General features: G+C 41.2%; 1 protein-coding gene across 1 annotated transcript; it reads right to left on the bottom strand.

Moving 5' to 3' along the window:
* Window positions 1-229: 229 nt before the first annotated feature.
* On the bottom strand, window positions 230-18,672 carry LOC134182174 (serine/threonine-protein phosphatase 2A 55 kDa regulatory subunit B alpha isoform-like). The gene is made up of 7 exons (XM_062649546.1): window positions 18,511-18,672; window positions 18,378-18,446; window positions 18,031-18,300; window positions 9,661-9,954; window positions 1,884-2,048; window positions 1,547-1,808; window positions 230-729 (listed from the first exon to the last, which is right to left on the bottom strand). The coding sequence occupies exons 1-7, from the start codon at window positions 18,515-18,517 to the stop codon at window positions 453-455; spliced, it is 1,344 nt and encodes a 447-aa protein (XP_062505530.1). The 5' UTR covers window positions 18,518-18,672; the 3' UTR covers window positions 230-452.
* Between the last annotated feature and the right edge of the window lie 930 nt (window positions 18,673-19,602).

Genomic DNA, 19,602 nt, shown 5'->3' on the forward strand with positions numbered 1-19,602 from the left:
GGCAGAGGTTTGGATCTGCATATATTGTGCACTCGAAACAGCCATTCGAAATAATATTCCAACTTGCTGCCAGCGAGTGCATGAAGAATGCAGGATATATATGCCCGAATCATGAATAAATCAATCAATCAGTCAATCAATGATGCACTCTGATGCAATGCCAACACAGGCAGGCACCTGGTGTGCTACACCAATATTTTCTGGAAATGCCCACTGTGCCCAAGCATGGTACTATGTATAAGCAGAAAGCTCAATCTTGAAACTCTCACCTAACCTTGCAAGTCACATGATACGCAACAAGTCACTGACCAGTGGCAAAGACCGTAACAGTCTGACCAATGGCGACAGTAGCAAAGATAAAAACCATCCATACTATACAATTACAAGTGCTGCCATCCAACAGTCAGCACAAACATTGGCCTGTATGGTAAAGCCTACTTCTACACACCACCTCATAGTTTTGCCTGAAATAAGTACAAGTTATTGGTGGCTGCTAGTGCTATGACATTTCTCTCTGGATGCCATGCTGGATGGAGAACCTTCCTATTGAAATCCATTGAATCAAGAAATATCTCATTTCTCTTCCGTTTACCACTTGTTGAGACTACCTTCTTGGGTGGGACAAGCTGGTGTAGTCTCACTTCACGAGATGCTTCTAGTGTAGTGTCACGCTTGGAAGCTCGGTCGAAGATTCTAAAAAGGTTGTGGTAGGAGCCGGTCACTATATGACTAGACATGAAAACAACATAGTATTAACACCTACAAGAAAACTTCACATTGACATTGAGATGCACAGACAGACAGATGTGCACAGACACCTAAGCAGACATAGATTGTAGATCTTTGGGTCTCAAGCTTGCGTTCAGTAGATGCGATTATATGAAGGCAGAGACCATATATGCGAAGGGAACTGATTGAAACAGAAGCAGGAGCTTTGGCGTCCTTCCAGTAGGAAAGATTAAAATTAGGGAAAGGAACAAGAGTTTATGTTGGCAGACATTCTAGATAGACTTCAAGCAAAAGCACGAGAACGCATTTTAATACTACAGAAGAGCAAAACATAGCACAACATAACTATGCTTTGATTGTGGACAAGTAGCATTCAAGGTGGCAAATACGTAGAGTGATACTAAACTGGACGTTACCCTTCCAAGAGAAAGACACATTGTAGCTACTAAATACATTTCAGTATAACGTAAGCAAAGGTCATTCTCCAACTGATCTACCACCACCACCACCCTCAACAAAACTGACAACTTTATTCATACGTTACATAGAACAGACTGCTTAGACATTCAATTCAGGAAATCAGGAGAGAGAGAGAGAGAGAGAGAGAGAGAGACATGTATGCATGTGTAGACATGTTAATTAAACAAACACAAAAGCTCTATCTATAACAATATTTGATAGAAAACAGCCCAAAGTCTTTGAGTAGAATTAGATAGCTAAACAGTGTGACAGACAGTGACATCCAGATTACGAAGAGAAATAATCCACACTCACAAAGTACCGAGACATCAAGATAACATAAATATACTTGACATACGTGTCTCGGCCACTCCAAGCACACTCGAATTTGTCAAATATGCAGTCGTTCTCATACAAAGCACACAGCTTCCCACGAAGGTGCTCATGAACATTATATGTTTCGACTGGTCGACTCTCCATATTTAGATCCCACACTCTAGCAGTGAGGTAATCTCTTGTTAACATGTAGCGGCCATTGTGACTGAACTTCACATCAGACATGGATGAAATGATCTCAGAGAAAAATGATTTCATACTGGCATCTTCAGGTTCCTCAAATACTATGAAGCAGACACAAAGTAAGACCATGACAATAACAAAAGAAGTCTTGGTGTAGCTCCTGTGCAAACACTTACACTTTGAGTGTTGGTCACACAAGGCTCTGGATCTCATGTCACATAACCGTACGCACCCTTTGCTGCTGCTGTATGCAAACTGGTTGCACTGCAATGGGTGGAATTCGGCTGCTGTGATCACTTCAGTCAGCTCCTCCATGTTCGCAGGCTTAATATCCACCATCACTGTAACACAGGTGTTTATCAGTTTAAATAGACAATAAAGTTGATCACATTGTTTCACATGAACGTAAACTACTACAATGTCATGCAAATACTATGTTAGCCACCCAGCACGGTACTTAAAGAGGAACTCCCACGAAAATACAAGTTTATGTGTAATGAAAGACATTAGAACGAAAAATAAACAAAGTGTGTCACACGTGTATCATGTCATACTGGATGATGACGTAGAAGTGCCATGTTATTATACAGTCATATGCATGAATATCTCTGCATTGCTACCAGGCAGCACTCTGCATAGCCTCAAACTTCCAGACCAGAGAGTGCGCAAAGCGCGCGAACTCTAGTCTGGACCACAACGATACTAAAATGATTTTGGAAGTACTTATCAAAAGTGATGCTAAATGGTAGTCTAACAGCGTAGGATCAGTTTACCTAAATCAACATATCATTTGTAAATGCCAAATGAACAAAAAGAGACGTCTGCCGTGTTTGCGGCGATATGTTGGTGGATGGCATGACACAACGACTCTTTGATTCTTTGGCAGACCGCTAGCTAGTCTAACCGCTCGCCTGGCGAGACTACCACTCGACCAGTTGTCAAGGTGATGGTATAGTGATGCTGTTGTGCATTTCCTGTCACCGCAAGCTTGAAAATATTGAAGAACTGAAGCTGAAACTAAAACTAAGATGTGTGCATGCACCAGAGTCTTCATCATGGCTCTGGCATGCACTTAGTCGCCCACGAAGATTTCACACACGCCCAATCAGTGTTAGTGCACTTAGCATAACCAATTACTGCTAAACCAATCAGAATTTACAACTGACATTCTGGTTCTAAGACGCTGATTGGCTTAGAAGGCTATTTCCGAAATCATCTTAGTACCGTTCTGGTCCAGACTAGAGTTCGTGTGCTGCGTGCGCTCTCTGGTCTGGAAGGTCGAGGCAACACTCTGCATTGTGTACGGCTGCAACAATAAAGATAAGGATATCAAATGTGGTGTCCATTTCTATCGCTTGCCTCTTGCAAAAAAATCGTTGTTGAAACAGTAGTTGTCGAAGCTGCGATCGAAAATCCTCCTGTAACATGCAACATTTACGTGTGCACCGATAATTTTCAACCGGACTGTTTTAAGCAAGGTCTACAAGCCCAACTTATGGGAACTCAGGCAAGAGCACGTCTGAAAGCAAATGCTGTTCCAACACTACTCGTTTGTAAGTACCAGACCAATTGATCAACAGGCAAGAGACGAATGCAGATTCAAGTAGTTTAAGTTAGTATACTATCATACTTGGCACTAATCACTGTGTGTATCCAGGCAGTTAGATATATTTGAAGAGCCAAACATCATCTAAACCAGCTAGAGTACATGATCCAGACTCAGAAATAGAGGAAGACTATGATGAGACATTTGTTATGGTAGCCATGTACCAGTAGTCCATGTTGCATCAACCCAGTACAATTTTCTCAGACATAATACATCCAGAAGACCATTCATACTGTTAAAAATCGTCTCTCATTCTGCATCACATGTCAGTGCCTGTAATCTCCTAGCTCTTCATCATTGCCTATAACACATGATTTGAAATTGCTACTCTTCATGTGTGGGGTCAGTAGATTCAGGCTATAACACATTAGCCCTGTGATACAGCAGACACATCATTTGCATCTATGCAATTAAACAGTACATTACCTCCTGAAAAAGTACATAGTACTTAGTAGCTGCCTTCAACACCTTTTTTGTTTCTGTCCAACTTGTGCGTCACTAGTTGACGAAATCGCTGAGCATACCCAGGGGAGCATGTTGACTATAAACTGTTTACTCAAGGGGCCACTACTTGGCATTTGTAGCCAGTAATAAGTCACATTCTAGCTAGCAAGTTAGCAACAACAGCAGCAGCAGCAGCAGCAGCAGCAGTTCTTCTTTCAGGTGGGAGCCTTAGCAAGTTGCTACAATTTGCAGTCATCACGAAATTAAAGTTCCTGTCTGAGTCTATAGAATTCAGGACGTCTACTTCATTACAAGAACGGTCCACAGCAGTGTCACAAGAGCAGTTCAAAGACATTCCCCTGTGCCTCCTGGGAGATGGTAAATGTGATAGCCCTGGCTATTCTGCCAAATATGGAACTTACACCCATCTTGAGCAAGAATCAGAACTCATACTTGACTTTCTTCAGCTTGTTCAGGTGAGTGAAGGTGGTAATTTTGTACTCATGCAACAAGAGGGATTTAATGCATCCATTCAAAAGCTGCAGAGTAAAGGCATGACCATATCTTAGATAGCAAGAGACAGACACCCACAAATCCTAGGGTCAGCAGCAGATGCTTTCTACAGTGCTTGGCATGATGACACAGAAGCTGCACTCACACGAGTTTGTGTTGTCTATCCGTTCCAGATCTACTGCGATCTGTTCAGGCTTGAGACTATACGGGCAGAGAAGTGCCATGATTTCTGTACAGCTCATGCATAGTGCTATGACACTTTTATGTGATCTATATATACAGATCTGTATATACAGTATCTAATATATAAAGCTCAAATTGTCTGTCTGTCTGTCTGTCTGTCTGTCTGTCTGTCTGTGTGTGTGTGTGTGTGTGTGTGTATGTTCGCGTTTGGCGGCCACGTCTTTTGTCCGTTCGCAACCAAAATCGGCACGCACACTCGGCACGCACAGAGGAAGGTTTGCGTAAAAAATAAAAAAAATAATGCACCGGGTCCCCTCTCGAGGGATCAACCCACGCGTAAAATTTCTCGACGACGCAAACGCTACACATTGCAGTTCATTCGAACACACGCCCGCACCAGTCCCGTGTAGACCCTATGCATCGCCGTCCTTCGCAAAGCTTCGAGCAATCGAATATCTCTTGCCGACGAAACCTACTCTTCTATCGCTTGCGTTTCTCTCCAAATTCTGATCGCATTTGCACCGAATCCAACCTACACGTTTTCTGCAGCAAGCGCTACACGGGGAGTGTGTCGATTTCTATCGAAACAAGCGCGAAGAGCAAGATTCGAATTCATTCAGCATATCCGGGACCTCGCAACAAAGATTGCACGTGACGTGTCCACAGACCTATCTTTACACTACAGTATCTTGCCCGTACGAAGGACGGGCCATGGATCCTAGTATATATATAAAGGAGAGCTGTCTGTCTGTATATAAGTACGCGCATATCTCTGCCACCCCGGGTCCGATATCCACCGAGTTTGGCTCATGCATACGAACCTGTAAAGGCCAACCGACAGTGACACGAATGGAATTTTTTAGAGTGCACGAGGTCCCCTCTCGAGGGGTCAACCCCTGCGTAAAATCTTTTGACAAAGCAAACGCTATACCCTCCGGTTCATTCAAATGCCCACCTGCAATAGCCCCGTCTGGACTGTACCTGTTGTCGTCCTTCACAATGCTTCCAGACATTGACGATTCCTTGCATATTACGACCACTCTTCCAGTGCATATGTTTCTCTCTAAATTCTGCACCGAATCCGAACTACACGTTTCCTGTACCAAGCGCTACACAGGGAGTGTGTAGATTTCTACCGACAAATGCGAGAAGAGCAAGATTTAGCACGCGTGTAAAGCCATATACGAGTGAGTATGTAACTGCACGTGTGTGCTGTGGCTCAATTGGTTAGAGAGTGCATTTGGAGAATGGAAACGTTCGGGACCTTGCAGGGTTACAAGTTCCAGTCACAGTGATGGCGAGCTATGGCATAATTTCCTTGGGCAAGAAACTTACACACAATTGCCTCTCTCGACTCAGGAGTATAAATAAGTACCTGGTCTTTGACTGGGATGGCAAAGGCCTCAGACTGCGACAAAGTCCATCAGCCACCGGGGTCCGAGTGGGACTTTGGGTGCCCACACCACAGTTGGTGTTGCAGTCGGTGCTCCAGGAGATTGCTTAGCAATGCCCATAGCTCCTATTTAGTGCACAGGAACCCAGCCAGATGGCTGGGGGCATTACCGTTTAATGGCAGCTCCTTCCTTATCCATTTGCCATATTTGCCATACGTGACTTCCAAGATTTTGCTGCCCGGATATAATTAAATGGGCTCTTCTTCATGAGAATAATTATTCTGTCCGGCTGCTTTTCAAAATGACTTAAAAATGCATGTGAACGAGTTATACTTACTGATAAATCCTCAGAACAAGGTGAGAATTTCCGAGTTTCTGCTGCCCTGGATATATAACTCCGAAAAGAAACTCGCTGCTAATTTCTTAAAACGAGACATTCGGTTACATTTCATTTGTCTTCAACGGCTAATTAACTAACAATCAATAATCTAATCAGCCCAAGCAAAGAACTGGATATGTAGTGGCATATTTTCTTTGGCAATTGCTGCTAATTTCTCAGAACAGGATATAATTGAAAGAGATATAGCTCTGAACAAGATTCTTCATGACAATTCTGTCTGGCTGCTAATGCTTCAGAAAGGATTAAAATACATGTAAATGAGATGTAATTCATGACAAATTCTCAGAATGGAATATTCATGCAACACAATTTGCATAGAATATCTAACAACTAATATCTAATCTGCCCATGTGGAGGACGGCCTATTTAGTGTAGCTAATCATCCAATATGACACGAACACATACAACACGCCCTCTATATTTCTTTGTTCATGTCACTTTGGGGAAAGAAATTCTAGAAAACGAGTTACCACAACAACTAATTTTATTAAACATGAACTTGTATTTTTGTGGCAGTTCCCCTTTAAAGTGCCTACTGTTACCATTACACCCATTAATGATAAAAGCAGCATAATGCACATATAATGAAATAACAATGAATTGGCAACTACATGTGCACAAATGTGACATAAATGATGTCTTCCCATAACTGATATAATCATTGGAAAAGACCTGAATTCATAGTTTCATGTTGAAATGCAGATCATTACACTGTATAACAATAGCTGATCAATTTACTACTCATACAATATTTCTCCACGTATGTCTGCTCACTTTAATGAGAACAAGCCAAGAAAAGTGCTGCTACTAATACCCCATAATTCATTCACACTTTGCACATCTGATGTGACTGTACACGTGTACCTACTAAATGGCATCAAACTATGCCAAGGGTTTTGTTCAACATGTTCTTGTCCCGTATAGACAGCACTAACTAATAAGTAACATTCTGTCATCATTAAATTAAAGAGGATGTCTCACTAAAATCTATAGTTCATTCAACGAAAGCTAGAAATGTGTCCTCTTTGTCAATAGTATCGGTTCCAAAGCTTTGCTCTTGCTCTCAAGAAATGAAAAGAAAAAATCTAAGATGGCAAGCATGGGCATTCGTTGATGCCAGTATAATGATCCTTGATGTCATTGCCATTCTGAAATAACCAGACTGCAATTACATTGTATCATCAGATTCAGTAAGCAAAGTGTGTTCCGAAATGTACTATAGCACTTTTGAGATGGGTCCCCAAACTGCAATATCACTGGTTAGTTCACTGAATGGGTGTGAGAATGTGTGTTTGTACCTCTCTGGTCTAGTTGGTTTGTGCTCACCTTGATTTACTCATGTAGGTTGATGTAGCTACTCACAGATTGTGCTGTGTGTACAGTCACAGGCAAAAGTTTATGTTTCCAGGTGAGGCTTGGTATGCCACTCCAGCAAGGAATGTCATAATATGCCACACCAAAAATGTAACCACTTAATGCAGACATACTGTACATGGCACGGTCTGCGAGCTACATCAATGTACATGAGTAAATCGCAGCAGCACAAACTAACTTCTCCTTAATTGACTAGAAAGGGACAAAACATGCATTTCCACACTAACCCAGTGAACAAACCAGTAATAACACAGTACCATTGCCTGTTTCAAAAAGCACCACTGTACATCTCGGAACTCACCTTTCTTACTGAATCTTATGATCAACAACATACTGTACCTGCAGTCAAACTTGCTATCGTGGAGCTTTCGTGATGTCAGGCATTGTTACATAAGCGTTGACGAATGCACATGCCTGCTATATTAATTTTTTTCTCTTTATTTTTCAAAAACAAAAGCAAAGCAGCTGGAACCAATACTACCAACAAACAGAACAAGTTTCTACTTTCATTGGGTGAATTATAAATTTTGGTGAGACTTCTCCTTTAAAGAAGAACTCTCACCAAAATCAACAATCTCTCAGATGAAAGCTGTCACGTCATGACACAACCCCTAGCAACCGTTTACTGCAGACTTCTATCATAACGGAGAAATAAAGCATTGAAATGTCCTGTGTGGGCATGTATAGTACCCTGTGTGTTTCTTTCAGACTAAATCATTGCTGGTTAGCAAGGAAGACCGATACCTGTGCACTTTTCAAGGTAAGGATTATGAGACATTTGGTAGCAAGTTGTGATTTATTGATTAAAGCAAACTGGGACCCCAAACTTATCGTGATGTGTTTCTTTTCTATTATTTGTCTAGTACACTTGTGAAACTTAGTTAGGTAGTGCTGGGTTTCTTTCCTTGGCGGTACAACTGTTTTGAACCAAAAACGAGTGTGATTTCTTAGTCGTTTAGCCTCTCTCTGCTTTGGAAAAGTTTGTCATGTGTATGAGACGCTACACATGCGGTGAGTCTGGGGCACTGGCACTCTTCTCAGCATTGTTTTCATAGTTGCGGTTTTTAATTGTATTCTGCGATCATGGCAGAGATTGCAAGTTCTTCATTTGAGTAGATATTGCCATACTTATATGAAGCTTGAAAGTGGAGAAGATGATAGTGCATTAGAGACCGAACATCTAGAGGAACCAAATCACGGCAGTCTACGCAACACCGACTTGTGTTCATGACTGGTGTTCAGAGCAGGAGCAACAGACACTGGATTGTATCACTCAGAATTCAGCCTTCTACAGGGTTGTCTTGGAGCTTGAAGTTCTTCACACAGCCTTAGTGGCAAACATGGGTAGGTTGAGAGAACCTTTGGAGGAACCTTTGCCGAATTCGTATGATGAATTCTAGTGAACAAGGCTACACATTTACTGACTGCATTTGGGTTTTTGCAGGGCACTGAGCTTGGCTGTTCCGCAACTATGAAAACAGTGTTGAGAAGAGCGCCAGTGCCCCAGGCTCACCACATGTGTAGCGTCTCATACACATGACAACTTTTCCAAAGCAGAGACTACACGACTGAGAAATCACATTCATTTTCGGTTCAAAACAGGTGTGCCGCCAAGCAAAGGAACCCAGCACTACAACGACAAATAATAGCAAAGAAACACATCACGATAAGTTTGGGGTCCCAGTTTGCTTTAATCAATAAATCATAACTTGCTACCATATGCCTCATAATCCTTACCTTGAAAAGTGCACACGTATCGGTCTTCCTTGCTAACCAGCAATGAGTCAGTCTGAAAGAAACACGGGTACTAAACATGCTCACACAGGACATTTCAATGCTTTATTTCTTCATTATGGTAGAAGTCTGCAGTAAACGGTTGCTAGGGGTTGTGTCATGACGTGACAGCTTTCATCTGAGAGATTGTTGATTTTGGTGAGAGTTCTACTTTACGACAGTAAACATTCATTCATCTAGCCCCGCACACCAACCAAACACACAACTATCTAATGAAATTAATTGACATACATTCTGCAACTTACTAAAGCACTGATCTGTAACTTCCACATTCCACAGATTGATCCGTAAGTCATCGGCCGACATGAAATTCTCACCATCACTGTTTATAGAAACTGAATTGATATGATATGTGTGTGCATTGGCAAACATCCTCTTGCATGAAGCCTCAACAGACTTCTCCGTCAAAGGCATATAATGAGGCACTTTTAAAGCACCAACAGTCTTTGCATTAATCTCATGACCATCATCAGCAATCAAATTGAAGCCAGATGCTTGCTTGTACTTGTCTGTCAACTTCCACAACTTCACAGTTTTGTCTAAAGCCAGCAAAGTGGTTAGCCACATACCAAATATTATCGATACAATAAACGAATGTTAAGAACACAAAATGTGTGAGTCTTTAATTAGCACTCATATAAAAATAAACAAATTACTCTTGAACATGATAGTAATGAACAAGCACTAAAGTGCTAAACCCTTGGCTGGTAGCTTTTAGGTTATGGAACATGCAGCTGCTGCACTTAGCCTCAACTCTAGGCCATCTTTGCTTTTATGGTGGACTTCCATGAGTAAATAAATGTCGAGATTACATGACCGGAAACTATGTACCTGAACCACATATACATGTATAGTATCATACTTTCGCTAAGTTTCCACTCAACTCTATTCAAGCACCATTTGGCTATATTCATCAGCGATCGCTCTGTTTCCTGTAGAGGGAGACACCATCTACTAGATCCGGTCAGGTATGTGCAAATCAGCACTGTCTCCATCAAAGAAGAAATGGGCTATGACAATCAGACATGCACAACTTAAGTCGACATATCCATGCCACTAACTTCGGGTTGAGTTCACAAAACAATGAAGCACCTGCGTTTGTTTAGAAACAATTTAATTATTAGGACAACATCAGCTCTGGTGACAATTTAGCACATACAACCATACCTAATACCACCCACATTGGCTATCAACCCGCCCACATCTGTCTACTGGTTCCATGGTGGTGTCATCACAATAACACCCACTACTGTAACCAGGGCTCCGCCTTGAGTTAATTACATGACATTAGTCTCACTCCTGCTACCTTTCATGAATGAAACCCAACAATATCAATGACAAATAATAACCACCAATAATATGATTACTAATAAACAAACAGTTATGCCAAGATCACTGTGTTAACTTGTGCAGTCACACCTGCTAAACATCGATATCTATAGCACATCAGTCAATATTACCCTGCCTGGCAGATAAGCAATATCAAAAGTCACTCAAAACTCTAAAGAACACTGTCTTCATTTCCTTATTTGTTGTCCTGTCCTCTTGCAAAATGTCATAACTTACCTATGATCTCACGACACACAACATTCTAGTTTCACATTAAAGGGTAACTGTAACGTATAAATCAAAATTCTTTATGTTGGAAATTGAAACTTCTAGTTACATACATGACAGGAAAAATAGTTTAGATTCTTAAGTTAAGTCTTCACTGAGATATAGCAGGTCCAAGTTGCTTCAGGTTCTTCAAGTTCCAGTAACAGACGTGGTGTAGTGTACACATCACAGAGTGTGTACTGTAAACAAAGGAATCTGTGGCGAAAGTATGGTTCAGTGTTGCGTAGCTGCAGGATGCACCAATTCGCACAAGTTATACACAAGCGTGTTTCGATTTCCGACGATCCCCAAGCTAAGACAAGAGTGGGAATCGCAAATAAGGAGGACAATTGCAGAGATTTTTGTGTCATCCGGGTGACTACTACTGAGTACGACGCGTCCTACTGAGTGGACAGAAGTCTGTAGTAGTCACTTTTAGCCTGATTGCTTTGAGATACATACAGCTAGGTCTTCAAGAGCTTGGTCTGGGATATAGAAGAGCGAAATTGAGGCCACCATTTTCCATCTACCTGCCTCAAGATTACAGCATTCTGGAACCTTCGCAAAAGAAAAGGAGAGCCGCATTTGAGAAGCGAGAAAAATGAGGATAAGGAAGAATCTCGTGTAGGACTAAAACTACTGCAAACATTAATGGCTAGGAAAGGTCAGACTCTTGATGACTAGACTTGCATTTATATGTGCTTGATCATCGTGTAGTGAATGCAGTCGTATGCATTACAGTATACTGTACAGTGAAGTCAAACCTTGTGTCAACTAATTTTCTTCTCTTTCTCACAGCAATAGAGTTTTGCATGATCTCACCAGTACACTGTGCCACTCTTGGTCGCTAGTATTCGACATTATTATTGCATCATTATTTGAGACAATTTCAAATATGTTTTGACAGCACACACACTCCACACGAGTACGTATCCATCATCTCACAATGACTGCAGCTACACCTGTGCTGGTTGTTTACTTACCCGGATGTGCATCGATTGTGTTTGCTACTTCTACTTCTACTTATGATGGTGACAGGCTATCGGGTTGCCTGTCCTCTTCCTCGTCCGCTTCCAAGGCAGCAGGTGATCTCAAAGCTTCAGAGACACTGTTGCTGAGTACGAACCTGTATGGTCTGATGGCTCCCAGCAGATCTTTATCCTGTGATTCATGCAAAACGTTATCATCACGTAAAAACCTCCAGAGGGCTCTTCTGAAGAATAACTGTCGCTGCCGTCGCCTCTACATTAGCAGTGTTGCCTTGGATATGAAAATGTAGTTATTTTTACAAGCCACTGACTATACAGATGCACACACATCTCCCTCCTGACTGTAAACTACACCACGCCCATTACAGCAACTTTGACCTTCTATTTCTCAGCGAAGACTTAACTTAAAAATCTAAAACTATTTTCCTGTCATGTATGCAACTAGAACTATCAATTTCCAACATAGAATTTTGATTTTGTGTTGCAGTTACCTTTTAATGTACCTTTCTAAAACACACTCTAACAGCTAATTAAACTGGAGCATTTCCCAAAAAAGAAGGACTGAAAAGGTTCAATAGTTTTAATGCTTCTTGTCTACCTTAGAAAGCTTCCGGTCTTTTGCCCTTGAGCTGGAAAGAACAAACAAACAGCAAGAAAACATAATTACATTATATGAAATACTGAAGTTTCATGGGAAACCAGATGCATGATGTCAAATGATTGCCTTTGTGCTAAGAAAAAATGGTCCAACAGACAAGTAACTTATACTGCAGCTATCATGGACGTCCTGTCGAATAGAATCACATTGACTTGGTTAGCAACTAACTTTGATAGGTTTGAACAGAAACATTCCAGTACATCTTATATATATATATATATATATATATATATATATATATATATATATATATCAGCCACATATTGAATAGCATCATTATGACACCTCTGGTGGTTGTGTTTGTTGTTGTTGTCATAGTTATTATTATATATATATTGTCATCAGTAGGGCAAGAGGAATCTTTAGTATGTTGACCCTCAGCTGGGCACCCACCAACCTAGCAGGCAAGTCCCAGAGAGGTACATGTTTCTGTGTAATCCACATGGAGCTAGTAACTGGCATATCGACTATTGATCGCGTGTGCTACGAGAATGTTATCAACTCTGAACAGTATGCTTGGCAGATAGCAAATGACCACCAGGAAAACACTGATCCTCGATGCCAATGGTCCCACGCCAGATCAACAGTGACAAAGAACCAACAGACAGATTCCATTCTACTGCTGTCGCCACCCGACATTGAACCCAAGCCATGGTCACACAACAACAACTCTAACCACTAGGCCATGTTGTCATCACTCTCTCAGTAGGGACAGTAGGGTCTTTACCCTCAACTGGGAACCCATCAACCAGACCCGCAGGTATTGCTATGTTGTCATAACCTTCTCAGTATTCTGAGTGGCTCTTTACCCTCAACTGGGTGACAACCAACACGGCATACAAGTCCCAGAGAGCAGAGCTTGAAATAGCGGCCGAACACTGGACAATGTCCGATCAATATTGCTATTTGTCCGGGCAACTGAATCTATGCGCGGACATCCTAGTCCTGAACTGTAGCCAAGGATTCTTGACTTTGTTAACCAATGTGAGCTTACAACAAGCTAGAGCAAACTGTCGAGCATGTAACTTTTAGCATGTACATGCACAAAGCAGTATCCTATGTCTGCTGCACACAGGTGGTCACAGGTGAAGGTAACACATTTAAGTCTTTAGGTGTTTTACTATAATAAACAGATGGTGTTACATTTTTAGAGGTACATGTTTCTGTGTAATCCATATGGTGCTAGTAACCAGCATTATTATGTTGTGCTCAACCAGATCAGTCTGATTCATAAGGTCTCTTGTAAGCAGCAGAAGCAAACCCTGCCTCAGAGGTGCTTAGACCATCATGACCGTCTAGACATACGACTTTACAAAGAATCCGACTGGATCCAAGAAGCACTGCTTTTTGTAAGTGCTGCAGATTGTGATGACCTAGAATTAGGGTTAGGGTTAGAGTAAGGGTTGGGCTAGGGTTAGGGATGATGCAACTATTATTATTGTTATCTTTATATGTTGCTAAGTGTTTATTAACCCTTATGACATACTTGAAGTCATCAAGATTCCTGTCCTTAATGTTGTTACATTACTATATTATCAATCACCATAAACAGATTATCAAACAAATCATACACACTATTTGAATACTCTTTCAGGGTAACTGATTTTTTTGTCAGCAACATTCTCATTACAGCAATCTATTGATCCAGTTTCATAACCATCACCAAACCAGAGGATTAAAGGGGCATGCTCACGGTCACACATGCGCACTTGAGCTGATCTCAAGTAGGGTAGTTCTTGCATCGTAACAGGGTTCTCGCTAGAGATTTTGGTAGTGTGGCGGGATGGGTGGGTCCGTGACACATGCAGTTTGCTCATTACATAAACAGTTGCACGGTCCAAGTCGGACATGCGCACTTGAGGCGATCTCATGTGAGGTAGATTTTGCATTGTAACTATTGAGTGTAACATACGTTCAAGTTTCCTGGCAAGGAAATCAACTTCGATTGCTTGTAAGCCTTTCTTAACGATGTTCATAGATTGTGCATGTGCAAGTTTCATGGATGAAACTACAGAAAGTCTGTCTAGTCAGGCGTTGATTGACGTGACCACTGACTGTTGCTTAGCAAAAAGCCATGACTAGTCTACTTCTATCCGAGTCACTGGAAGAGCATCTGGGAATAAAATCAGAGGCAGCGCATCTGGGACTGCAATTAACACTTCTACATTTGGAGCGAGGCTATTATCCTGTGTTATTTTGTACGAGCCTACATTTGTGACTATTGTCATCTTTACTAAGTAATATAGTATTGTATTTCAGTAGAATGGAATTCTCAAACATTCCTTGGCTGTAAAACTTTGGACTACTATCTACCGTTTCTGAGAGTGGCGCACTCTTACTGGTGTGTGGTGCAGTGCCACGCTGTAGCGAGAACCCTGAATAACTATGGCAAGTAACATATTTTCAAGTGCCCTGGCAAGAAAATCAATTTCGATGAAACTAATGGAAGGTTGTCTATTAATTAAGGCATCGATTGACGAGGACAGCAGTAGTGTAAGCTCGAAACAATGCAAAATTTCAGTGCTCACTGTGAATCGAGTGCGTTTGCTTACTGAGAGAAAGCTGTGACTAGAGTAGGTTCTATGTGCGCAAACAAAAGACGTGTTTTCTCGGTCACGTGCATAGAGGTTGACGAATTTTACCAAAATTACAGTGTAGCAACCTCGATTTTGCAGAATAGTGATTTCGACAAAAATCTCAGAACTATCTCTACAAGGCTTATGTACTAGATACTGCAACATCTTGATCCTTCCAATTCAGGCTATAGAATCAGTCAGGTTTGCCTTCAGTGCGAATTGGAGCATCCAAAAAGAGTTCGTGGTTACTGATTGAATTAGTATATCTAATTCAAAAGCGATGTGCACTCGCCTGAGTGTGGTAGTAAAATCCCAAATAATCAAGTGTCAAAATCCAAGAGTGTCTGGAGTTTGTAACATCATCATAAAAGCTATGCCAAAATACAACGATCATTAATTAACAACAAACTGTGCAAGAACAATGGCAAATGGTACAACCACTGAAGCCCTATAGCAACTCTAGTATTCAGTGACGTTCAGTATTATCCATAAATGGTAACCTTAGAGGGGAAACATAGTGGAATCGTGTAAGGGGTCATCTATTTTTTCGGAATTTTCACGAGCATACAAAGTGTATGCTAGGGGAAGGAAGCTAGCATGTATGCTTTTGCAAAATGTTTGTAGATGCGCATGTGCAGGGCCTGTATGGCATATTCACGAACAACTCTATTGACTAAAAATTAACAAAACTGCTGGATGCTTCACAAACTGATATGAAACATTTAACAGTATCAAATAGTGTAAATAGTGCACCTTATTTCTACTCGTAGCGGGGCTTCTTGAATATCCTGAATTCAAGCTACCACATCCGGGTGTGTTGGTGTGCTTTGTATGGAGCTTGGAGTAGAAAATGTCCACCTCACTCAGTTGAGCCAAATGGTCGCTGCAGTGCACAAAGCCAACTAGCATGTATCAACACTTTGTGAATGCATTCGTGGTTGCAAACTCTGAATGTCTTGGCTGTCAAGACGCTGCTACAAAAGTACAAACACTCTGGAAATCTGGCAGCGTGGAGAAAAGAAAAGTAGTTGAATGCGATGAGCTGTTGATAAGTTGAAAAGGACCAAGAAAAGCAGGGTGACAGCATACTTTCAAAGTAGTCCAACGCTGAAAGTCCATTTGTTGGGTTGCTGATAGAGGCTTGATCTTTCACAATGCTGTTTATATGTGAAAAAAATTGTACTGTTGCAGGCTAGCAACATTGTATTGTACGCTTTCACGAAGGGAGAGGAGGTAAGAAAAGCATACACTTTGTATGCTCGTAAAAATGCCGTAGAAATGGACAACCCCTAAACAAGAAATGGTTACATAAATGCTCCAATGGAGCAACATGCATCGGACGATCTTGCTATAGCATCAAAGCAACTCATCCTGATATCTATGAGAACAATCACCTTTAAAGTAACTGACTTGGGTAAGACCAAACACAAAAATCAGTGTAAATGACCCGATTTTCAAGGATTGCAAATATTGTTTTATTATTGAGTTGCCTTAGCACGCACTAACCATACTACGTTTGAGCACTGTTATGACAGATAGAATTTCAAGTGATGAACAAGTTGAAATATTATTCAATATACGCTACAAATGTTTCAAAACCCTTAACAACAATATTTTCAAGTGCTGTGTCTCCCGGTTGTGTTATGCCTACCAAGATTATATCTGGGTTGTAGAGTGTAAGCTAAACTATGGCAGGGCAAGCAATCTGTGTGGAATGTTCAAACTGTCTTCCACCACAGTTCATAACAAAGTGTTTGTGTCAGCAACAATCCGCTGCAGCAACCATGTTGAGTTCACTTACAGTACTATGCTTGTAGTCTTCAACTGCCTCTGGTTTGTTGTCATTGTGGTAGTCCCGATGCAGAATCTAGCCAGGAACAGCTAAAGAAAAGTTGTCCTTCCCGTATGTGTTAACTGCACTTGCAAGCCAACTGTTGTGCGTCAACCATGGCAGTGAATTCTAATCTAACTTTGTTGTTGAAACATATCACTGCCTTTCTGTCTTGGAACTCGCTGTAGTTTTACTACGGCACATTTTACTGGTAGCAATTAGTCGTTTTAACATAGTTTATGTAGAAATATATATATATATATATATATATATATATATATATATATAATTGGAAAAATTTCCCCCTACCGACCAACCCAAATATCTATGAGCTGCCAACGGAAAACATGAATTTTTGGTGTGACCTAGTACAGCTATAATTAATATTTAAAATTGGTAACAAGAAATAAACAACCTGGGGCATACAAGAGAAGTGGCTTATTAACTGTTCCAAAAACTTGTCTGTTCAACTCAACTTAAATACTATCCTGTAAAATTGCAACTGTCTCTACAGACTAAACATGATGGACCAGAGAGTGATGAATCTGTGCTCCTAGTTGCTGACACACTTCTATACAGTATATAACTATACAGTACATAACTTCTATATAGAACAGAGAGATCAAAGACACAGATACTTGCAGAAAATGCCATTGGTACTTCTACAGTAAATAGATCCAAAATAACATATTTGAAGAACAAACGTCTATGATGAGTATTAAATACAAACTAACTTCAATTCTTAGTTACTACATGTACACGCAGCTAGGTTACTAAGGTGCCATGATATGACCACTAAGCCTACCCTATCACCCTGAGGGAACACATATTGACAGGCAAACAGACACGTAACACCAACATTTAACACCCGCAACTCCTAGTAATATACATCCTAAAACAACTGTGCAAGCTACTAATGTATACAACCGCACACAGCGTCTATTTACAAATGAGTTCACCCTTACCGTTGGTCGTCAAGAGGAACCGAGAAGCGTTCCTTTGTTTCAACCATTGTATCTCATTGATTTTTTCCTCAATTTCTAAACTCTTCAAATAATCAAACTCAGGTTCGTGACTTTGAAATGTCGCATAGAAGTTGTAGTCTCCGCACAAACGAGTCGTTGGTTCGTCGCGCGATTTCTGGAAAATGACAACCCTCCCACCCTTGTCTCCAGTAGCTAGGAGCTCTCCATCATGATTGAACTTCACTGCAGAGATAATATCTGCTTGGTCCACTGGTTTGAGGAAATCGAAAAGCAACAAGGATGTTGTAAGGTTGCAACGTCAGAAATATTAGACTCCTCGATCTTACCTTCTGTTGGATCGTCGTCCACTGTTCCCTTCACCTGCCATAACAGCCATTGGAGGTCTCCTCCTCGCTCTATACAAAGAGTGAGCGAAACGTCGAATCTAAGAGATAAGGACCCTCCACCCTACAGACTGACCTGCCATGGCCGTCCACTCCTATCCACTCCTATCCACTCCTAATGCTTTGCAAGCAGACAAAAGTCCGTCAACCGTGAAATATCGAGGTCTAGAGGTCCGCCGCTATCCCTAGCAAAGCAGATTGCATTGGATTCTGATTGTACAAGACGCCATAGGTGTCTTCTATAGTGAGCATGCGCGAACACACTGGGAGCGCCTCTACAAGTAGATCTCATCGTGACCTGGAAGAGACACGTATATTCGTCCCTAACAACACAATGGATGTGCATATGCGTGTGCGTGTGCCTGTGCGTCCGGTATCACCAAATGACAAATATCTAAATTGTAGCGCAGCTTGTTGTTCGATCACTTGCTGCTATAATAAATTGCGACCACATTCTGTCTGCGTGGAATGAAATGAGCGTGATTAGACAGACGTGTTCTTTGGCTGATGTTTCTTTTGGGGGATCTAGTAGGCATGGGCACCATTCTAATTTCGTGCAGTTTGTACAGTGTATCTAGAACAATTTGGATACAGTTCCTCACATTTCTAGGTTGGGTGGTTTACCTGAATCTAAACTTAGAACGGATCTTAGATAAGATCGAGCCTTACATGTAGCTATCATGCTGTAGAATCTAAAATGTGCATACTTTGCTTCAAATTCCCATCATATATATTTACATATATCCCGGATGTCGAATGGCGAGATGCTGATTCTGAAGTCACTCTTCTAGGCGCTGTCAATCTACCAGTTTTTCTTTGTTTAGGTCATCAATTGTTCATTGACGTCTTAATCTCGTATTTTACGTACGCAGTTACGTCTTTTTATTGAGGCTTTTAATTAATTAAAAGATCGTATCCAACGGCAATGGTATTTCAAATAGATACTACGGTATCTGAACTCTGCAACTTTTTTCTTCTTCTTCGATGTATTCGTGCTACTTGTTGTCATCTATCGATCAGTTTAGATGAGCGCGTTGATCTCAGGCTTCTCAGGCTCTGACTCTACGGAGAAGGAGGGGGAGGGGAGGGATGACGATGACGACGACGACGATGACGATGATGACGTCACCAGTTTTGGATGATGATGACGACACCTTTCAACGGAAAT

Source organism: Corticium candelabrum, chromosome 1, assembly GCF_963422355.1.
Source record: "Corticium candelabrum chromosome 1, ooCorCand1.1, whole genome shotgun sequence".
Classification (NCBI taxonomy): Eukaryota; Metazoa; Porifera; class Homoscleromorpha; order Homosclerophorida; family Plakinidae; genus Corticium; species Corticium candelabrum.